We start from the raw sequence: 21,870 nt of genomic DNA on the forward strand, positions 1-21,870 counted from the left end.
GGAGTTCCTGGGGGCCAGATCTCATCAGCCTTGCAGGCCACTGTAAAGATTTTAGCTCTGAGAGTAAAATGGGGCCGCTAGAAAGTTCTACACAGATGAGAGACATGACCTGACTTCCATTTTAAAAGGATCACTCTGGCAGAACCAACAAAATTTCTTGGTGGAAGAAATGTGAAGTTCAAGAAAAAGAAAGTGTCAAGGATGACGTCAAAGTTTTGGCCTGAGCAACTGGAGAATGGAGCTGCCTTTAACCAAAAGAAGAAATATTTGAGGAGGAGCAGGTTTTAAGGGTAAGATAACGAGCTTATTTTTGGACATGTGATATTTGAGAGGCCAATTAGATACCCGAGCAGATATAGAATAGGCGGTCAGACATACACATAAGGAGCTCAGCTGAGGTCTGGGCTGAAATTCTAAATCTGTGCATTATCAGCATCGAGATGATATTTAAAGCACTGACATGGATGAGCTCAGCAACCTGGATATGAATGCAGCCAGACAAGGGAAGAGGCCCAAGGCTTAAAGCCTTGAAGTCTCCCATGTCAAGAAGTTGGGGAGATGAGGAAACCAGCAAAGGAAACTAAGAAGAAACAGTGACACAGAAACAAGCCTGACAAGGGCGGTGTCCTGGACACCAAGCGAAGACAGTGTTTCAAGGAGGAAGGAGTGATCAGCTGTGTCAAAAGCTGCTGAGAAGTCTAGAAAGATGTGTATTGAAAACAAACCACCGGATTTAATAACAAGGAGGCCAAGAGACACAGCAGTGGGGATGAAAGCTTATTTGGAGTGGGTTAAAAGTGAATTAGAGAAGAGAGGTCTGAAAACTTACTCAAGGAGCTTTCCTATAAAGTCAGGATGGAAAGTGGTGGTGGTAGCTGAAGGGGTAGAGGTATCATGAGAGGGTTCTCAATGATGGTATTAATAACAGCATATGTGGATGCTGCTGACAATGAGCCACCAACTCTTGGGGGGTAATTACTGTAAGAGGAAAGTAGGTAGAATTGCTAGAGTGCTGTTCCTGAGAACGGTAAGAGGAGGTGAGATCCAGGGCACAAGTGGAAGGTTTGGCCTCAGGTGAGAGCTTAGAAAGTTCATTCACTTTAAATTGAAAGAAAACAGGGTATACAGGCTCAGGCACAGGTAGGAAGATAGGCAGGTGGAAAGAGCTTGTGGAAATTCTTTTCTGATTGCTTCTTTTCCTCAGTGAAACAAGAAACAAAGCTGGAGGAAGAGGTGTTCGAGGTTTGAGGAGAGGAAAAATAACTGTTAGGAGACTGGGAAAGTGAATAGACTAGGGAAATATCAGACTTAGTTGAAGTAACTGAATAGAAACTAAATGTGCAGGACTCCTCAGGGTGATGTGTTTTTCTGTAACCACAGGGTGTGAGCATAGAATAGGCAGAGCACTGGATTTAACCCAGCTGTAATCTGACCACATGAGGATGACAAGTCAAAAAAAGGAGCAAGGAAGCTAAGCATGTCTGCAACAGATAAGTCCAGTGAGTGCCAGTGGCATTTGGGCCAAGTAAGGATGGCAGAGAGGACATCAGGTGGGTGAAGGGCTGTCAGTCTGCACAGTACAGGAAGTGAGCTTCAAAAATAGGAGGTGGTGATCAGAGTGAACACCTGACACTGAGAGAATGCCCTGGTAATGATAAGTTCTAGCTTCTATCCATGGGGAGTGGGTAAAGTGGAGGACAAGATCATTACAGGAGAGATCAAGGACTGAGAAGTCACGATATTAGAAAGAACTTTTATTTAAATATTGTAACCACCAAGAATTATAACAGCAGGAATGTTAGAGACAGGGAAAATAAGCCAGGCACTAAACTGATCAAGAAACACTGGGGCGTGATCCCAGGGCCTATGGATGACTGCAACAAGGAAAGGGCATTAGAGATGAGGGAAGGAGAATGACCTGGCAATATCAGTGAGAAGCAAGAAGCAAGCTGTACCCTACTTCCAATTCTGGTTTAAAGTACAGGAGTACAGGAGGAAAAAATCCGCCACCTGTGTGAGAAAGCAGGAACTCTAATTTACAGAGAGCACCATTTATCAGAGGAGCTCAAAGAATTCTGAGCTAATTGCTGCCACTACATCCCTTTCCAGAACATTCTTAGCAAGACAACAGGTGCTGTTCTCCCCACCTCAGTTAGATTTCTCTCCTCACCCAGACAATGACAAGGGAATTGAAGGTGGCTAGCTCCTGTATACCAGAAAGAGGAGAACCCTGACAGCATGTGGATCTAATTTTTTTATTTCTCATAAACCATTAATTTATATTAGTTGCTGAAAATAGTTGGAAATTTTCCATTTTAAACAAATCGATTTACAGAATACTTACCAATCACAATAAGAGAGAACTTGGCACTCTCCTTAATATCTGGTGATTCAATTTCATATTCACCTTCATCTGATGATGTTAAATTGAAGATGGTGAGGTTACCTGACGTAGTGTCTAAATGAACCCTACCTACGAAAGATGGGAAAGTTTTGACTGCATAGTTACTTTCCCATTCTACGACTTTATCCTTGTGTTTCTTCCACGTGATCTCTTTAAAAGGCATATATCTTGATGTAGGAAAAGTTATATTGTTGTTCACAACTCCATATAACAGTATGGAATCACAGCTGATGAAACCTGGGAAGGGAAAAAAAATTGGTTAGAAAAAGCAACATGACTTTATTGATAACAGAAAATCATCTTCCAAGATGCTCTTTGGGAAACAAAAGTTAAATTTAGTGGCAGAAATTATTCATCAGGTACTTTTTGTGCTAAGCTGACAAACTGCTGACAGAAAGTCCAGGAAGAACATGCTTGACCATGTAGAGCTTACTATTTAATAGAAAATCAGCACCTACACAAATCTAAGAAATGGATTCAACATTTATGGAGCACCAACTACATGCCAGGTCCATGCTAGGAACGTAGCAGCAAAAGACACAGGCACTGCTCTAGGCTCTCCAGGAGTCTCACAGTATGGAGACACTGAGCGGGTGTGTAGGGAAAGTGAAGGTAAATGGTCAGGATCCCTCAGATGTTCAGAATCTTGCCAGGCATGACCGACCCTGTTTGATGTAAATGTTAACTGCACACGTGCGCTGAGGTGTTCCTTGGCTATTGTCTGCTGTGGGGCACCCAGGTGTTCCTGGGTTGTCTGACTCACACCCAGGTGTCCCTGGGTTATTGGACTTGAGTATAAATTCACACACACACATACACACACACACACACAAATCGGGGGGGGGGGAGGGAAGAAGATATAACAACCACAATTACTTGAAGTTGATACGACAAGCAAACAGAAAGGACATTGTTGGGGGGGAGAGGGGGGAGGGAGAAGGGAGGGAGGTTTTGGTGATGGGGAGCATTAATCAGCTACAATGTATATCGACAAAATAAAATTAAAAAAAAAAAAAAAAAAAAAAAAAAAATAAAGGATGAATGGTTCTGCTCCACAGTGCCCCCTGCCCCTGGGACACCCCAAGGGAGCCACTACTGTTGCTGGAAGCTGTTGCTGCCAGGGCCCCCAGGATGCCCCATTAGGCCACCATAGCTGCTGCTGGAAGCTGCTGGAAGCTGCTGCTGCTGAGGAAGCTGAGGACTTAGCTTGCACCAGAATGAAGCACATCAACCTTGCCAGTGGCTCCCAGGATCTTTTTCCAATTACCTAGCTTGTGACCTGTATAGGAGGGGTCTGGTGACCCAGCCTGGCATGTGAGGGGTATGGTGACCCAGCCTGGCATGTGTGGGGTCTGTGACCCAGTCTGTACAATGGGTTTGAAGGATCTGTGAGTCCTAACCCGACAAGGCAACACATGAGGGGCTGCAGTGGAAGGGCCTCCCTGAGGAAGTCATGCTGAAACTGACACAATGCACAAAATCGCTGAAGGATACAGAGGAATTAGCCAGCTGAGGGGTGTGTGGATGGGGAGGGGGAGGAGAGATGATCACACAGATAAAGGAAGCAGCATCTCCAAAGGACAACCCTGAATCAAGAAAGAGCTTGGTGTGTTTGAGGACATAAAAGCAGCTGCAAATGGCTGGAATGAAGAGAGCAAGGGGTGACAAGGGAAATGAGACAGACATATGGGGCAGGTCACAGTCTGTGTGTGTGTTGCGGGGGGTGGGGGCAGGTAAGGTATGCTAAGAGTTTGGACTTACCCTAATGGCAAGAGAAACTCACTGAAAGGTCTTTAACAAAAGACTAGCCTGACATAATTTAAGTTTCAGCAGGCTGACTCTGTCTTTAGAGTGGAGAGAGGTGGACAGTGCAGGCACAGAGGCAGAGAAACCTGAATAAAGTCTGCTATAGCAGGGAGAGAGCTGTGGACTGTGGTATTGGTGGTGGCAACAAGCAAGTGAACAGACTCAGGAGACGTCTGAGAGATGAAATCAACAGGACTTAGTGACCGGGTGTGAGGGGTGGGGAGAGGGAGGAGTCGATGGTGACTGTCCAGTCTTTCGTGGTTGAGAGGTATCATTAATTAAGATCAGAAACAATGACTGGGAAGCATGTTAGAGGGCATGATGCAGATTAAGGACTCAGAGCTTGGGTACAGTAGTGTGTTGTAGCTGACTCGAACCCACTCTTGTGAGCCAATTGTTAGCACCTCTGGCCAACTCTATTCCGTGAAGTCTGGTTGAGAGCTTGAAATCTACCATGGTGGGAGTATGCAAACAGACCAATGCTTCAAATCAGAGACTTCCCTCTCCATCCATGGTGGTTAAACATTTACTAACACCACCAGATTGGGATATTTTTGATGCCCCAGAATGGGTTTAAATGCATCTTGCTCCAGCCTTGACTTTCTTAAGAGAAAAAAGCAGCTATTTAAGGTTAACATTAAAGATAAATTAAAACTTGATTAAAGTTTTAGCCTAGTAGCAATCGGCATAATTGAAAGAGCATGGGAAAAATCGAGAACATGAAAGACCAATTGTAGACAACTGTGTTGAATCATTTCAAATAAGCAAATATCTCCCATTTTTCTATTTGCAAGAATTTTTAGAACCCATCTCCCTTAATTTAAGGGGACTGTCCTCAAAAATATGCCAGCCTACGGTCTGTTGCTTTGCTAATCATGCACTATGTCTCCCATATAACAGAGTATGTGGGAAGGCAGACGAAAAGTAATACAATTTGAGGGGTGATTCTATCCACACACCACAATGGAGGCTCAAAAATGTCTTATAAATGTAAGTGAATGGATGGATGATAGTGGGTAGGGTAGCAGTAAGAGAAAGATATGAGATGAACTGTCACACCCTGGCTGCATGCAGATGTCTTCTTTCTTTCCCAGGGAAAGGGACTGTTTCCTGAGCTTGTGAACAATGAGAAGAAAGAAGTCAGGAATGGAGCCAGTGGTGGAGAGAAGCAAGGGCAGAGAAAAGGGAAACTGCAGCTCAGAAAAAAATCATAGTAATTTTGAGGTGGAAGAAACTCTAAAAAGTATTGAGTCAAATTACCCCCATCTTTTGGTGCAGTGACAAGGCACCAAGAAAAATGAAAGTCAACTTTATTGAATGGCTACTCTCTGCTGGTTTGTCTTCACGTCCTCTTGTATCCCTTTTTAACCTTCTCCACATCTATGTGCCGTAGGTATTGTTAACCCCGTTTTACAGGTCAGGAAACAGGCTCCAAGAGGCATATCAACTTGTTCAATGTCTCTCAGCAAGTTTATGGCAGCACAGAGACCAGAACATTCATTTTCTGACTCCTTGGTAAGAGCTCCTTTCAGAACAGCATGACCCTGTTATTCATTCATTCATTTATTCATTCATTCGTTCATTCAGTATTTATTGGGCATCTATTCTATGTGGGACTCTCGAGAACAAGGAAGACATGTTCCCTGCCCTCTTAGATCTTACTTTCTATTAGGGGAGGCAGACTTTATACAAATAATTAGACAAACACCCAACTGAGGCTTTGATAAGCAGCACTCAGTGAAAGCAGGGGGTGTCAGTAAGAGCACATATCTAGGAAACCAACAAGGGATTAGGAAAAGCTCCCTGAGCTCTGAAGAGTGAGTAACGGCTAGCTCTGCCAAGGAGAGACGGGCAGGCCCCTGTCAAGAGAGCAGCTGTGAAGACCATGAGGTGAAAGCGGCAATGGCATGAGAAAAGCGGGCTGGGCTGGATACACAGGCGGGGCCACCCCTTGCAGGACCCTAGACAAACTCAATTCTGGCCTTTATCTTGAGATAAGAAAGCCACTGAAGAGTTTTAAACAGGATGGGGAAAAACAAAAATAACTTTTTCTTTAAAAAATATATTTAAAAACATAAATTATACATTCAGGGGTACTTCAAAAAGTTCATGGAAAAATAGATTGAAAAGATAATACAAGTCTTTCCACAAATGTTTTGAAGTATCCTCATAGACACATACATATAATTTTACATGAATGCAGAATAACGGCCGGGATTTTTTTTTTTTTTTTTTGTCTGTCTTCGATGCCTTACTCTCTCCCAACCCCCACAGCAACCTCAGTTCTATAATCTACATTAACAATTCAGAATACGTCCTTCAATATTTTTCTCCCTGCTCATACAAATAGATAAATACAAATCACGTATAATGTATATATATAAGAGATTTGCCATTGTTTAATAAAAATGGTGTTATGCACAACTCTCTTCATCCTGTCTTTCTCATCAATAATATCTCATAAAAGTCTCACCAAAATCAACTAGTTACACTTTATTCTTCTAAATGGTACATAATATTCCAGAGTATGAATGAACCGTAATTAATCTGCTATCCACCACTGGCGAATATCCCTTTTGTCCCCAGCTTTGTCTATTGCAGTAACATAGCAATAACTATCCTGGTGTATTTATGGTTTTATATCTATGAGAGCGTCGCAGGAGTGGGGCTAGGGTTTGCTAAATCAAGGGTAAATAGGTTTTTTATTTTAATAGAAGTTGCCATATTTCCTACAAAAATCTTCTGCAATTTACATTCTCATCAGTAATGCCTGCATCACCCTCTCCTTGTATTCCTGCCAGCATTAGGTGGTTTTTTGGCAAGTTTAACTATTGGGCATAAAGTGATATTTCATTATCACTTGAATTTGTGTTTTTCTGACCTTTGGAAATTTAAGCATCTTTTCTGTTTGTTGATAAATTGAATTTCCTTTTCTGAGAACTGCCTTTTCATATCCTTTGCCATTTTTTCTATCAGGTTGCTTGTCTTTTTTCCTGCCAAAGTTTAAGAGCTCCTGACATATTATAGGTAGATCTTTTGTTATCTGTATTATTTTTTTCAAATCTAGCTTTAGCCTATTGATTTTATTAAATGGGTATCTTCCATATAAAAGTTCTAAATGTTTACATAATCAGAATGTCTGTCTTTTCTGGCTGTGGTGTGGAAGACTGATGTGAGGGGTAAGACCAGACCTCAAGAGACCCGTCAGGAGGCATCTTCGGTGGCCCAGGCAGAGGGCAATGGCAGCGTGGACAGGAAGCATCATGGTGCTATGAAAAGTGGTTCCAGAAACATTTGGAGGTAGAGTTGGCAGGACTAGGTGACTGGCAGCATGTGGGGTAAAAAAGGGGGAGGGGAGGCACCAGGGTGGCTCAGAGCTCTGGCTCTCCCTTAGTTGGTTTGTGGCGTCATTTCCTAGGGAAAAAAACACAGCAGGAAGGCCAGGCTTGAACTGGAAGATCATGCTTTCAGTGTGAGATATGGACATTCAAATGGAGATGTCCAATGGCTGCTGGGTACACATATCTGGAGCTCATGGGAGAAGATATGGATTTGGGAATTATCACATGTGTAATGACTCTAACAGAGCCATGAGGACCATCACTTAGGGAGAGTGTATGAAGTGAGAAAAGAAGGCTTGGACCTGTGATTTAAAGGTTGGCTGGAGGGGAACATACTGGCAAAGGGGTCCAAGAGGAAGGGGTGACATCATAACTACAAGAAAGGAGAAAACACATGGAGATTTGACTGAATACAAGGCACTAGAAATATTACTCAGATAACAGGAAAAAGTTGGAAGAAAACTCAAATGTAAGCAGGATTAAGTGTACACACAAACACACACACACAATTTATTTTTGTTTATGCTCTCAATGAACCTGAAAGGAAATATACTAGAATATAACTGTGGTTTCATTGGATGGTGGGATCTGCGTGATATTTATTCAGGACATAAAGAGTAAAGCAATAGTACAAACTACATAAAGATATGTGCATGATAGTCATCTTAAAATTATCTGTAGTAGTAAAATATAACTCATGTAATAGCTAAATAATTTAGCATTGTGCCATAGATTACTATGTGGCTATTTTTTTAAAAAGGATAGACACTATCCTTTTACTACTGGGAATCTGTAAAATTCCTTAATATTAAAAACAAAAAAGTCACAGAACAATTATGTACAGAATAGACTTATTTTAAAAAACTATAAAGAGAAATATGAATACATACATGTACATGTATTCCCACCCCCTTCTTTTTTTAGTTTGGAAAGAGACATCCTAAATTATTAACAATGGTTACTTTTATTTCTGATATGGTCTCTTTATTTATTTACTTTTGGCATCTGGCCAGTACAGGGATCTGAACCCTTAACCTTGGTGTTATCAATACCATGCTCTAAACAAGTTAACAATGGTTACTTTTAAAGAATGAGATTATGATGATAGTGAGATTTCTACTCACTAGTTTACTTATTATTTTATAAATGTCACATTTGACAAATGTTACTTTTTAAGACAAATCTCATATCACTATTGTAATATAAAAATTATATAAATTTAAAGAAAATAAATTGAATTATTCAACCAAGAGGAGCAATTATTAAGAATTGTCTCTGAAGCTAATATCTGATTCTACTTTTTGTGCATGGCTGTGTCAATCATATCCCTCCTACAGTAAAGTCTTTTCTGCTGCACTTCCAAGACTAAACCTGAAGTAAGTAGATGATAAGATAATTTTCAATGAAAAAGAATATGAAAAAGGGGAGTGAGTTTTTCTCAAAGGTCACAGATCATGAATGAATGAATGAATGGATGAATGAGTACACAAACAGCAGCAAAGGCAGGGAGTCAGCAGTGACTCCCTTACTGCTACATTGCTACATTGCCAATGGCTACATTGCTGGTAACAGTATGTGGTCAGAAAAGGGACAGCAGGGATGCTCATTAACCATGCCAGGGTACAGAATGGAAAGTGCCCAGATTTTGAAGCCAGACAGGCCCAGTTTGAAACCCCCAAAGTTCCCCCCCCCCCACCACCACCACCAGGTTTCCTCAGCTATAAATAGAAATCATAAATGCCTACCACAAAAGATTGTTTTGAGGTATGAATAAGATTGAGAGTCTTTATGCACTGGCTGACATAAAACCGGCTTTCAACAGGGTTTCTTTGATTTTTCTTTCAATGAGTTAGGCCAATATCAAGGAATTCACTGGGTGAGAAATAGGCATGGAGTTGCTGTTTAAAAGCAGAGAGAAATGAAGGGATAGAAAAAATTCTTATCAGTTATTACCCAAACAGATTTTCCATGACAGCCAGAATTTTATTTGTTTTGAAGAATATTGAATGTCTTTTTAATAAAGATATGAGGGTACCTAATACCTAATCGGTCCTATATGTACAGAGTAGTTGTATATCTAAAAATAGCTCTAATTTCAAACATTCTGTTGCAGCGTCTTTACAAAACATCAATACCCCAATTTTGATCATTCTTCTTATATGGCTTGAAGTCATAAGCAGCACCCAAAATTTTGCAGATGAGATGTCTTCAATTTTTATTTAGAAAATATTATCACCATAACTATGGGGTTAATAAAAAGGGACCCTCATCCCCAGCCACAAATTCCTCTGCAAATTTTTACTTGGGTCCTGGGATTTAGATTGACTGCTATTTATTTTATTTAATCTAATGCTGGCACGACACTTACTATGTGCCAGGCACCATTACAAGAACTCTGTAGATATGTATTCACTGAATCCTCTTAAAAACATGTTACACAGGTATTATTTCTAATTCTAGCTTGTAGATGAGAAAACTGAGACACACAAAAGTTAAGATACTTGCTAGTTAAGTAGTAAAGCCAGATTTGAACCCAGACAATCTGACTCCAGAGCCAGTGCTTTTAACCACTGTTTCTTATTTCGCCTGCTATATGGCATAAGGCTATTAAAGACAGTGATGTGATACAGGATTTCTCAGGATGCAATTTATAGACTGTTCTGGAACAGCAGGTGTTAAGAATATGAAAGTCAAACTGAATCAAGCATGCCTCTGAATGTGGAATGTTCCATGGTCCCCAAATAACTGAATGTCAAGGCTGGAGAAATCCTCAGAGAACAAGTCTAGCCCACCCACCCCCTATTTACATGAGGAAACTGAAAGGCTTGAGCAAGATAGTGATGAACACAAATCTCCAAAACGTTACATGGGGACCCAAATTCAAACCCAAGTTTTGTGATGGTGGTGATTTTGAGGTTTTTGTAAACACTTTAGACATTACAAAGGAGAATGAGACAGAGTTTCATAATTAAAGACCATGAGGAACTAAGTTGAAAAGGTTTAACAGTTTGCACTTTTCATGAACCAGGGCAAGTAAAATGTAAGATGTGAAAAAGTGAGAGCAGGAAGGAGAATAGAGATGTCTAAAGCAGGGAGACAGAAAAGGCATGCCAGGAAAAAAAGAAAGCAAGGAGCAAAAAAGAAGTCAGAAGGAAGCAAAGCCACAGGAGCCACTGAGAAGCCTGTGACAATTCTGTGGATGACAGTCGCAAAGGAAGTATTGAAATAAAGGCCAACAGAGGAGTCACGAAGGGACCACGTGTGAGACAAAAGGGCATGGTGAGGACTGAGCACCAGGGAGCCTGCACTCTTCTACAGGGAGAGGCTCCCAGCTCCTACCCATGAGGACACGTGGACCTGGGAGCCTGCCATTGCAAGATCTTTTGATTTTTCAAGAAAAGCTGAATAGTCACATTTTATGTGAAAATTCTAGATTCGTAAAAGTTGGCAACTAACTCAAATCTGAGCTACAGGGCATCCCCCAGCCAGGATAGCCCTATGAGGACAAGGACCGGATGATTTCTGTTCTTCGCTGTATCCACATATGCATGGCATATGAAGGACACCTGATGACTATCTGTTGAGTGAATCAACTAAACTGATTTAAATACAACTTAAATGTATCCAAAAGGTAGGGCTTCCTCACAGAACAGCAAAATTTGACAGTCATCCCAAACACAGAGCTTTGCAAAACCCCAAGTTTTGCAAAACACCAAATTGCTGCAGAACCTGGCTGAAGACCCATGACTCAGCAGGGAGAGGTGGGGAAGTCTAACTGGAGCTGAAAAATAAAATGGCCAGGAAGCCCTCACATATAGTCAAAACAGACCCTCCCAGCCCCACTCACTGCCTCCATCACCAAAGCTAGATTGGAGGATCTGCAGTAGCCCTCTTTCCCATCCTCACCCCTCTCCACAACTGCTCCTTCGAGATGTTCCCTTTGTCTACTGCTTTCCCATTCAAGTTCAAATAGGTTTCACCCACCAAGTGTTGCAGGCTGCAGGCCACCACACCTGATAAGCTTGTACCCACTCATGGATGTTGGCCCCTAATCAAAGTTAATGGCCTGTCTGAGGTTTGAGGAGATGCAATTTGTTCGTTGATGCCACTTCTTCAAGATGAGCTAACAGCTTCCTGGGATTTGAGGATAGGTTTTTCTTGAGTTTGTTCTTAGAAACAAACAATGTAATTCTGTGGAATATACTATAAAGCATATGTACTTTACAGGGCCTGGTTTTCCAAAGCCTTGTAGTTTCAAATATTGACCTTGCAAGGATGGGAAATTTTCCTCAGGCTATAAGTCTCTGGTGTGAGATAAAGATTTGTGGCACAGCAAGGTTGCTGGCTCAAGGACAGACAAGTTACTGATTGTTATGTAAAGATAATGAGAGATTGCTGTAAGAAGGAATGTTTGCTAAGATCAAGCTTGTGTTGATAAGATCACTTAATTGTCTACTAGAATGTCATCTGGCTTGTTTCACTGAAAGTTACCAGCCTATATTGTTAAACTATAATCCCACCTATGTTCTCTTCCTGTAACTTCCTGGTCTGGAAAATAAATGCAGGAAGAGAACCCCAATTTGGCATTAATTTCCCAAGGAAGGGATCCCTCTCGCTGGAGGGTCCCAGGGAAGTTAACCACTTTGGGGCTTCTCATTGCTCAGAAGAGATGGGCTTTGAGTAATCCTTTGTGTCTCCGTCACCCAGGGGAAGTGGGATGACAAATCCATGGGGGGCAAAGCAACACAAAGCAACATGATTCTAAAATACTTCTCTCTCTCTAAAGTATTTTAAGGCTAATGCTGCCTGCAGATTTTAACAGTTAAGGTAAAACTTCATTTGATGAAAAGGAAAAAATCCCCTTAAAGTTTCAGTACCCAAATGTAAAAGTCTTGGTATTTCCCTCTGAATGTATGACATCATGATGATGATTCAGTTAAAGTCTCATTCAGGCCAGATATAGCAGGGTCTTGGGGCATTTTTGCTCCCAAGTGAGAGACAAGGTTCTCCTCCACACATAGGCCTGTGGCCGCTGCCTCACTCCTCTCACTTCCCCCTGCACTTCATCTCCGCATCACAGCACACTTTCCATTGATGCCCACCTGGAGTACCAGAATGTGTGACAATCTGGGAAGCAAAGTCTCTATCTTCACACATGCACACGCATTTACAGCATAGAGGAGTGGCCAATCTTCATAAATTTCTAGGCTAGTAGTGATATCAAATAATCTGTTCAATTAAGTCCATAATTCTTCCCACATTAGTCATTCTAGTTTCAGGGGAAGGAAAGACGCTCACCAGGTCTTTAAAGAAGAAGAGGAGCACAGTTTTTTTACTCAAGTGAGTTTAGTGCACCTTGTCTCTTCAACTTAGCTCGTAGTAAATCCAATCCAAAGAGCCTTAGACCAGCTCAGCCTCAACAATAATATTTAATAGCAGCAGCAGCAGAAACATTGACTGAGGGTTATCATGTACCAAGCACTTGTTCCAAGAGCTTTATATGTATACATTAATTTAATCCTCAACTCTGTGAAGCAGTTCTTCTCATCCATTTATTCATTCATCAAATATTTACGGAGTCTCCCCTGTGTGCCAGGCAATGTAATAAGCAGTCAGAATATAGCAGTGAATAAAGCAGACAAAATCCCTGCCCTCTTGAGGTCTACGTTAGAGTGAAGGGAGGGACACGATATTCAAGAAAGTAAGTACCTTCTGTATCGAGTGGTGTTGAGTGTATTAACTAAACTCACTTAAATCAGTTATTTATTGAGAAAATCAGTTTAAATCAGTTATTTATTGAGAAAAATAAAGCAGAGTATGGGGGATGATGAGTACTATGGAGGAGGGGGGTTGCTATGATATGCAGGGTCATCATAAGTTGGCATCTAACCAGAGCCCAGAAAAAGTAAGGGAGTGAATCTGAGAATATCTGGGGAAGAACATTCCAAAGAATGAGAACCATCAGGTTACAGATGAGGAAACGGACTCAGAGAGGTTCAGGAGCTGACTGTGGTCATTGAGCTAGTCAGGGGTGGAACCGGTGTCTAGACACAAGTAGTCGGCTCCAGAGCCTGCACTCTTAGCTATAACGCCAAATGACATAGCTGGAGCTACCGCTCGCCTTTCCTTGTTGGTTCCACCTTTAGCCAGTTCCCACTAGCAACTTCTGTTTCCATTGTTGCTAAAGGCAGAGATCTACTGGTTTCGGTCATACCACCACAGGCTCCCTGACTCCATCTATTTCCGACTGAAACTGCAGCCACCTATCTCCCAACAGCCAATAAGTCCCCAGGTCCTGAAGGCCAGAAATTTCCAAAAACTTACCTCACATGAGCTCACAGTTGTCAATCTGCCTCCACAATTAAGTTCATCAAGATTTAAGAAGTTGATTCTCTAAATCAACTTCCTTTGCACTTTCCTGTCTTCTATCATGCTAAAATAGTTTCCTTTTTATTTCTTGCTTTTGCACTTAATGTCCTTCTCCTTTCCCAAGAAGTTTCCCTCTAGATCCAACACAGTAGCCATTAGCCACACATGGCTAGTGAGCACATGAAATGTGATTAGCCTCAATTGAGATGTGTTGTGAATGTAAAATACACAGCAGACTTTGAAGACTTAGTATGAAAAAGTGGAATATAAAATCTCTCACTAATTTTTTTATATTAACTACATGTTGAGAATATTGTGGTTATATTAGGTTAAATAAAATATATTATTAAAATTAATTTCAACTGTTCTGTATTATATTTATATTTCACAGCACTTTAGCCTGTCCTTTAAGACACCCACATCCCATCGTGTGTTCACATTTGCCTTTGACTACTTTCATCTTAGGCAGAATATAGCTGAGACCTATAGCATGCTTTGGAGGAATAAGGTTCTTACTAGAACTATTTAAGACTGTGAGTCTTTTTAAATCCATTCTCCGAAGCCTGATTCAAGGTATTTTCATGCATTATTGATCATTTCATTACAATTCCTTTAAAATCCCTATTATTTTCCAGATATTCAGTTCATAGTTGTGAAACTCTACTGCAACTAATTTAGGATGGCATGGCCTCATTAGTTTCCTATTAATCTGAATTTCTCATTATTTTTTGACTGTGTATATTAAACACCATTTTTTTTTCTAGTTTTTAACTGTTACATGGGAAAAATGTTCAAGAAACTACAGACCAGGGAACCTGATGAAAATTCAGGCACTAATCTCAATGGACATTTTGGGGAACATTATGAAAAGGAAATGAAGGTCACTAGGACACAAAATGGGTTCATTTCCTGAGAAGTTCCCTATGATGGATTCTTGGTAGACAGAACGAATCAAGGTCACAAAGGATAAACCTTTGGACTAATGGCCCCCAGTTGGGAACAGGGAACAGATACGAATTTATTTCAGTGTTTCTAGGCAAGAGTTCCTCTCACCTGCGCTGGTTTCTGTATGAGCCCCAGGGCCCTTGGGTTAAAGGCTCACCAGCAGAGGCACCAGCGGTAGCTGAGAAAGGGAGGGCAAAGAGCACAAAGAGAAGGAATAAAAAAAAAAAAAAGGAAAGCGGCCAAAGAAGAGGATCCTGTGCCTATAAAGTAATCGAAAGTCATTACCCTTCGAGGCTAGTGGGCAGGCATTGAAAGCTGTCTTCAAAGAGGAACTGCTAAAATGTTTTCCCATACTTTTCTAAAGACAGTCTAGTTATCTCAGTCACATTTCATATTCAAACCTAATAAAACTAATTACTAGATCCAGTTCTTAAAAAGTGGTTCTAAGTCTCTTTCAAAATTTTTGAAAGATGCTTGTCAAATTAAACCAAAAACATTGCAAAAAATGTAATAAGTGAAGCTTGATTAGATCCTAGTTTTTTTTTTTTGTTTTTTTTTTTGTTGTTGTTGTTGTTGGTTTTTCGTGACAGGCACTCAGCCAGTGAGTGCACCGGTCATTCCTATATAGGATCCGAACCCGCGGCGGGAGCGTCGCGGCGCTCCCAACGCCGCACTCTACCGAGTGCGCCACAGGCTCGGCCCTAGATCCTACAGGCTCGGCCCTAGATCCTAGTTTTTTAAAAAGGACGTTCTGTCACAATTACGGAAATCCGAATAAGGGTAGAAGTTAGGTAACATTATGGTATTACTGTTATTTTCATGGGTATTATAATGTTATTGGGATTATGCAAAGGTGTCTAGGAGTGAAGTGTGGGTGTCCAGAGAGAGAATAAATATGGCAAAATACTAATAATACATATGTAAATAAACCCCCATTCTGAATTCTGTAGCCAAAAGAAGCCCCCTGCCCTCATAGATTGTGATACTGAATACAATTTTATGACTGGTAATTGTGCTGTCTTATATAATTTCACATGCTTTAGTAAAATTACATTGAGCAATGTATACATGTCATAGTTAAGAGATCAATTATGGTTGTAACAATCTTCAAAAAGCTGCTTATTGAATCTTGGATTGGGAATGTAACTGAGCAGTTAAGGGCATGGATATTGACTCAGATAGATCTGGGTTCAAGCCCCCTCTGCCACTAATTTGTTGTGTGAACTTAGGCCAAGTACTTAAACTAGTCAAGCTTTGTTCTCCACTTTAATAGTCCCTACTTAATAAAACTGATGTGACTATGAAATGAAAACAAAAATCTAAAATACTTAACACAGCACCTGGCACAGAGCAAGTGCTTAATTTATGGCAGCTATTATTATTTACACCTCATTTTTACACTGATAGGGACACGCAACACTATTTTGACATGGATTGTCTTTTCTAAATAAAAATACAGACTATCTGAATCTTGATTGTAGCAAAGCATATGAACAAATCTCACATAATATCGTGAGATAACTTAGCTTCAAATGGAGAAATGCTTGACAAATATTTTATCATCTAACATCCACATTTAACAATCTGTACTATTAAAAACAAAACATTACAACAAATCACTGAAAGGAAATATTCTAAAAATCGTATATGACTTGGTTCCTGCCTATAAGGAACTTAAAATCCAGTTGGGGAGATAGTTGGCAAGATAAAGGATCTATAAAAGGTCAACAAAAGCAGAATAAGGCAGGTTCCACTAAAAGAGAGCTAAATAATAAAACACTTCCTATTTTTGAGCTGTAGCTACTTGTCCACACTACCTAGACCCTGTCTATTCATCTTATGCAAGCCAGCACCAAATCCTGCTGGCTCTACCTTCAAAACACATCCAGCTGTCTCCCAGTTCTCACTGACATTGCTCCTGCAGCCTCCTAGATGGTCTTCCTGCTTCTTTCTGCCTTTGCTCCCCTCTATAGACTATTCTCCACCCAGCAGCCAGAATAATTCTTTAAAACATTCAAGTCTTCATAATTTCACTCCTGTTCAAAACCCTCCAAAATTTCCATTTCATTGGGATTCAAAAAGTCAAAGTCTTTAAAAGGGTCCACAAAACTTATCTATATGATCTACCCTGAATACTTTTACAACTCTATTTCCTACTGTTCCCCACCACAGTGGTCTCCTTGAAGTTCCCTAAATGCTTGAAGCCTATCTCGGGGTCTTTGCCCCAGCTGTCCCCTCTGCTTGGAATACTATTCCCTCAAATAGCCATGTGGCCTGCTCCTTCACCTCTTTAAGTCTATGATCAACTGTCACCCTAATAAAGAGACCCTCCCTGACATGCTAGATAATACTAACCACCAGGGATGGCTGAATGGACAATCACATATCCACCCCAAGGAGAACTATGCAGCAGTAAAAAAGAATGAGGCTGACCTCTACAAACTGATAAGGAATTATTTTCCAGATATATGGTCAAGCGACAAAAACAAGGTACAAAAGCGTACATAGAGTGTTATCTTACTTAAGGGGAGTTAGAAATAAACACATGTATCTGTTTATAATTGCAAAAAAACACAGAAAAGATAAATCGGAAACAAATAATGTCTATTATGGGGAAGGGGAGGGTGGAAATAGGACTTTTCTAAGCATATCTTTTTATATAGTTTTGATTAACCATGTTAATATTTCACATATTTAAAAATTAAATTAAATCAAACCCTAAAATTGAATAGAAACAAATTAATGAAAATGTATATCAAATTGATAACATTATCACACAGAAGGTAAAAAAAAAAAAAAAAAAAGAATCCAAGTAACTTTTGAATACAGTATTCTATATATCTTCACTGGGATATACTAAAGAATAAAAGGAGCTGCAAAGAAATTTTTACCTGTAGTTAATAAGTTTGTAGTTGGTAATGGTATTGGTACAGCAATTGTAAAACTATTTTGTATTCAATGCTGGTTAGGAAAATATATACTGATGCTACAGAGAGAAGGGAGATACAAATATGGAACAGAGGAAAAGGAAGAAAAACTGAGTTGTTGGATTAGTCTTAGAGCTATCAGGATAGACTCAAGATTTTTTATAAACTCTATTTCTCAGCTCTGAAAATTGATAGGGCCGAGAAGCAATAACTCCAATAGCCTTGAGCACACCTAGAACTCATCCCCTACTAAAAGGAACCAGAGAATCTAATGATTCCAAGGCTGGCGCAGGAAAGGTACAAAATCTGTACAGAACATCTTTCTGTGCCAGAAAGTAAGGAAGTCAGAAACATGGCAAAAGGACACTGAAGCTTAAAGGGTTCCCATTTGGCAAATTTGGGATCACTGAGCACCAAAATGGATAATGACAGGAATGTCATCTTTGGGGGAAAAAAAAAAAATCCATGAGTCCATACTAACACTTAAAAAAAAAAATTAAAAGGAGGGTGTGCAAAAGCTCTCCATTACTGAAGAATGTCAACTAATAAATGTATATAGAAAAATAGGGATAGAAAATTGCCATTCACAAATATTTTAGTGATAACGGATTCTGGAGAAAATCACCATAGGATGCTAAAATCATTGGATGAAAGATAGCTGGAGAATAGAATATTCGCTCAAACTCAAAGCATCACTTAATAAATCATTTATTATCTACAAAGGTGAAAAGGTGCCTCTACAATGGAGAAATATGGTAGTCTTCAACTTAACCAAATAGTTGAAGTTAAAGTCTCCAATAATAGGACGAACATACCACAACTGCCTCCTAATGCAATGAACTGAGAAGGTCACTAAAGAAATTCTTGCCAAAGGGCCGACCCCGTGGCGCACTCGGGAGAGTGCAGCACTGGGAGCGCCAAGGCCACAGGTTCGGATCCTATATAGGGATGGCCGGTGCGCTACTGGCTGAGCGCGGTGTGGGCGACACCATGCCAAGGGTTGCGATCCCCTTACCAGTCACAAAAAGTAAAAAAAAAATTAAAAGAAAAAAAAAATTCTTGCCAAAAAGATTAATCAGAATCTACTTGTGAAGAAACAATCAGACAATCCAAATTGAGGGACGTTCTGTAAAACAACTAGCCCAGACTCTTCAAAAATGGTTATGTCATAAAGTACCAAAAAAAAAAAAAGAGAGAGAGAGAAGAAATTGGCAACAGTTTTAGAATAAAGGGGATTAAAGAGAGATGATTACCAAATGCAGTGTGTGATCCAGGACTGGCTTGTGGTTTCTAACAGAAAACGGAGTTGTATCAAGGCTATATGTCCTGACTGTGACAGTGATTCTCTGGCTTGTTGGAGAACACTCTTGTTCTTAGGAGACACACTTTGAAGTATTTAGGAGTGAGATACCAGGGTTCTGCAACTCTAAAGCAGTTTAGCAAAAAAAAAAAAAAAAAAGGGTGTGTAAGAAAAAAAGAGAGACAGGTAAAACAAATGGACAAAATGTTAACTGGTGATTTGAGAAAAGTGAATAGTATACAGGTGTTTACTATTTTTGCAGTTATTCTAAAGATTCTAAATGTTGCAAAATATTGAAAAACTAAAAAGAACTATGAACCACTTCCATGCTGTGTTTTTTTGCTTTACTAATCTCTATACTGGTAAATGCTTACTTTACCACTATCCAACATCTATGTACTTGTTCATTTACTTATTGCTTCTCTCCCTTACTATACTGTGAACTTCACAAAGGCAGGGAACTGTCTGAACCTTGCTATATCCCCAGGCCCTCATACAGTGCCTCATACACAGCTGACACTCAATAAATATTTGTTAAATTACTGATGTTCATTTCTCTCATGTGAGTGGTGCTCTCTTCAAGGCTGAAGATACTGAGGCATGCAGAAGTTAGATAACTTATACAAGTTCATAACTCATGGGAGGGGTGGGGCCAGGGTCCAATGCCAGGACTGTGACTCTAGAGGTAATGCTGTTAATTACTATGTTTGGCAGTTTCCCTAGTGAGGCAAGCTGAGCCCCCAAAGGGCTCTCCTTCTATAGGGCTATACCATTCAGTCTTGTCCTTAGTTTATGGCCTATTCAGAGCAGGTTATAAATACATGCTCGCTGAATGAAATGACCTGTGAGTGAATACATGAACTAGGTGGGGACCACCTATGAAGGGACTGTTCAAAGAATCTTCTGGAGGTGGGGCTTGATGGGTAGACTGGGTTTGCCATGGAAGAGAGAGCATAGGTGCAGGCAGCGGTGACCAAAGGTGCCAGGGAATGAGAGACCAGCTCTTCTAGAGGAATGTTACCCCATCCATTCGATCTCTGTATGCATCTCTTCCTCCTTTCCCACAGCCACAGCACATGAACCACCACGGCCTCTGGACACTGTGATGGTAGTCCACCCCAGCCTCCCTGCCTCCAATTCCTCCCAGATGCAATGCTGCCTCTTTATTACTGCTAGATTATTCTTCCCAAGTGCATGGTCCTGATCCTGTCAGGCCCAGAAACAGCTCTTCTTTGCTTGCAGAAGAGAATCCAAACTTCCAAAGGAGACATTCAGGGCTCCACCATAGGGCTTCAAGCTCCCTTGTGCACACCTACAACACAGTCACACTGAATAACTCTATTGCCCAAGTTCACCCTGCACACTCCTGCTTTCCTGACTTTCTTACCTGGTCTCCTCCTCTTGGAATCTTTTCCCACATCCTGTCCACATATCACCTGTCTTACCACCTCACAGGCTGGGTTCAAATACCCTCCCTTCCATGAACGCTTTACTTCATAAAAGACATTTGATTTTACAAAAAAGACTTTAGCACTTTATTTTTAACCCCTTTTACAATACTGAACTTCTTTACCATCTAACGTAGGTCCTTTGGAGCGTATCTCAGCTCCTTCCCTCTAAGTGGTCCTCAATAGATGTGCTACCCCATGGGCACTCAATAAATGTCAAACCAATGGATGAATGGAAATGAAAGACTGATAGGGTAGTCATGGACAAAGAGGCCCGCAACAGGGGAAAGGTGAACACCCAGTGAGGGAGTTACTGCTGCAGACCAGGGGTCTGGCTGTCACTTGACCAGGGGCCTGTGTGTGGAGGGATGCAGGAGGGTGAAGAGGAAAGAATGGAAACAAAGATACCTACTTCATAGGGCTGCTATGACGATGTGGATTAAGCAGTGTGGAAAGGATGGCCACAGTAGTAGACACTAGTTCGCTCATGTTTTGAAGGGAAGTAAAGGAATCCCAGAGTGAGGCCTGCTGCTCAGCGCCTCTCTGCCCGTCTCAAGTCTCCGCGGCCAGCGGCTTTCCTTGGAGCTGCCACGCCCAACGCGGGACGGGGGCGAGCCAAGCCTAGTTCTGTTCTTGGGGCAGGTGGGCCCGGGCCACCCTGGCCCTGTCCTGGGCGAATTCATAGGCCGAGGAAGAAGTTATGAGGTCCGCTCAAGTTCTTGGCGACGTTATTTTGGAAGGCCCAAGAAATCTAGCAGTCACTTGAGGAATGTCTCACCCTTCCGGAGATACACTGAATGGGCAGGTGAGCTGGGATGGAGGTCGAGGGGGGACCCTAAGAAGGATCCCAGAGAGGGAGAAAAAAACCCAGAGAGAGGAAAAAGCCCCCAGACAGCGCAGAGGAGAGAGGGCTGGAGCCCGGTCCCTTTCTTCTCTAACAGAACCCGGGCGCCTCGGGTCAAACTTTCTTCCCGACGACAAGAGGGAGAACTGGTGATGAAATGACCACTTTCCCTCCTAGAAAAGGCTCTCGCTGGGTGAGTGTCCCCCGTCCGGGACCCGCAGCCGCCTCGGGCCGCGCCCGCCCACCAGGTTCCGGAGCCCCGGGCCACGCACCGCCCGGGAGCTGGTGAGTCCCCGGAGAAGGCCTCCACTTACCGAACCGGACCAACTGGCAGATCACGCTGAGGACCCCCAGGGCCAGCCCCGGGCCGCTCGCTGAGGCCATCGCGCGTCCGGCTGGTCCCCAGGCGCAGCCTCAGTTTGCAGGCGCGCCGAGGCGGGGTGTAAGGAGGAGGCCCCGCCGTCCGCCCCGCCCCGCGCGCCTTCT

At 41.6% G+C, this 21,870-nt stretch overlaps 1 protein-coding gene across 3 annotated transcripts in view; it reads right to left on the reverse strand.

Moving 5' to 3' along the window:
* CD58 (CD58 molecule) overlaps positions 1-21,819 on the reverse strand; it is a 70,055-nt gene extending 48,236 nt beyond the window's left edge. For all 3 annotated transcript variants that reach the window (XM_063105634.1, XM_063105633.1, XM_063105635.1), the window contains exons 1-2: positions 21,699-21,819; positions 2,345-2,641 (exon numbers count right to left, since the gene is read on the reverse strand). In XM_063105634.1, coding sequence (XP_062961704.1) covers positions 2,345-2,641; positions 21,699-21,768 — 367 coding nt within the window. In that variant the 5' untranslated portion in view covers positions 21,769-21,819. The remainder of the gene's footprint in view (positions 1-2,344; positions 2,642-21,698) is intronic.
* Positions 21,820-21,870: the final 51 nt, after the last annotated feature.

Source organism: Cynocephalus volans, chromosome 8 (genome assembly GCF_027409185.1).
Source record: "Cynocephalus volans isolate mCynVol1 chromosome 8, mCynVol1.pri, whole genome shotgun sequence".
NCBI lineage: Eukaryota > Metazoa > Chordata > Mammalia > Dermoptera > Cynocephalidae > Cynocephalus > Cynocephalus volans.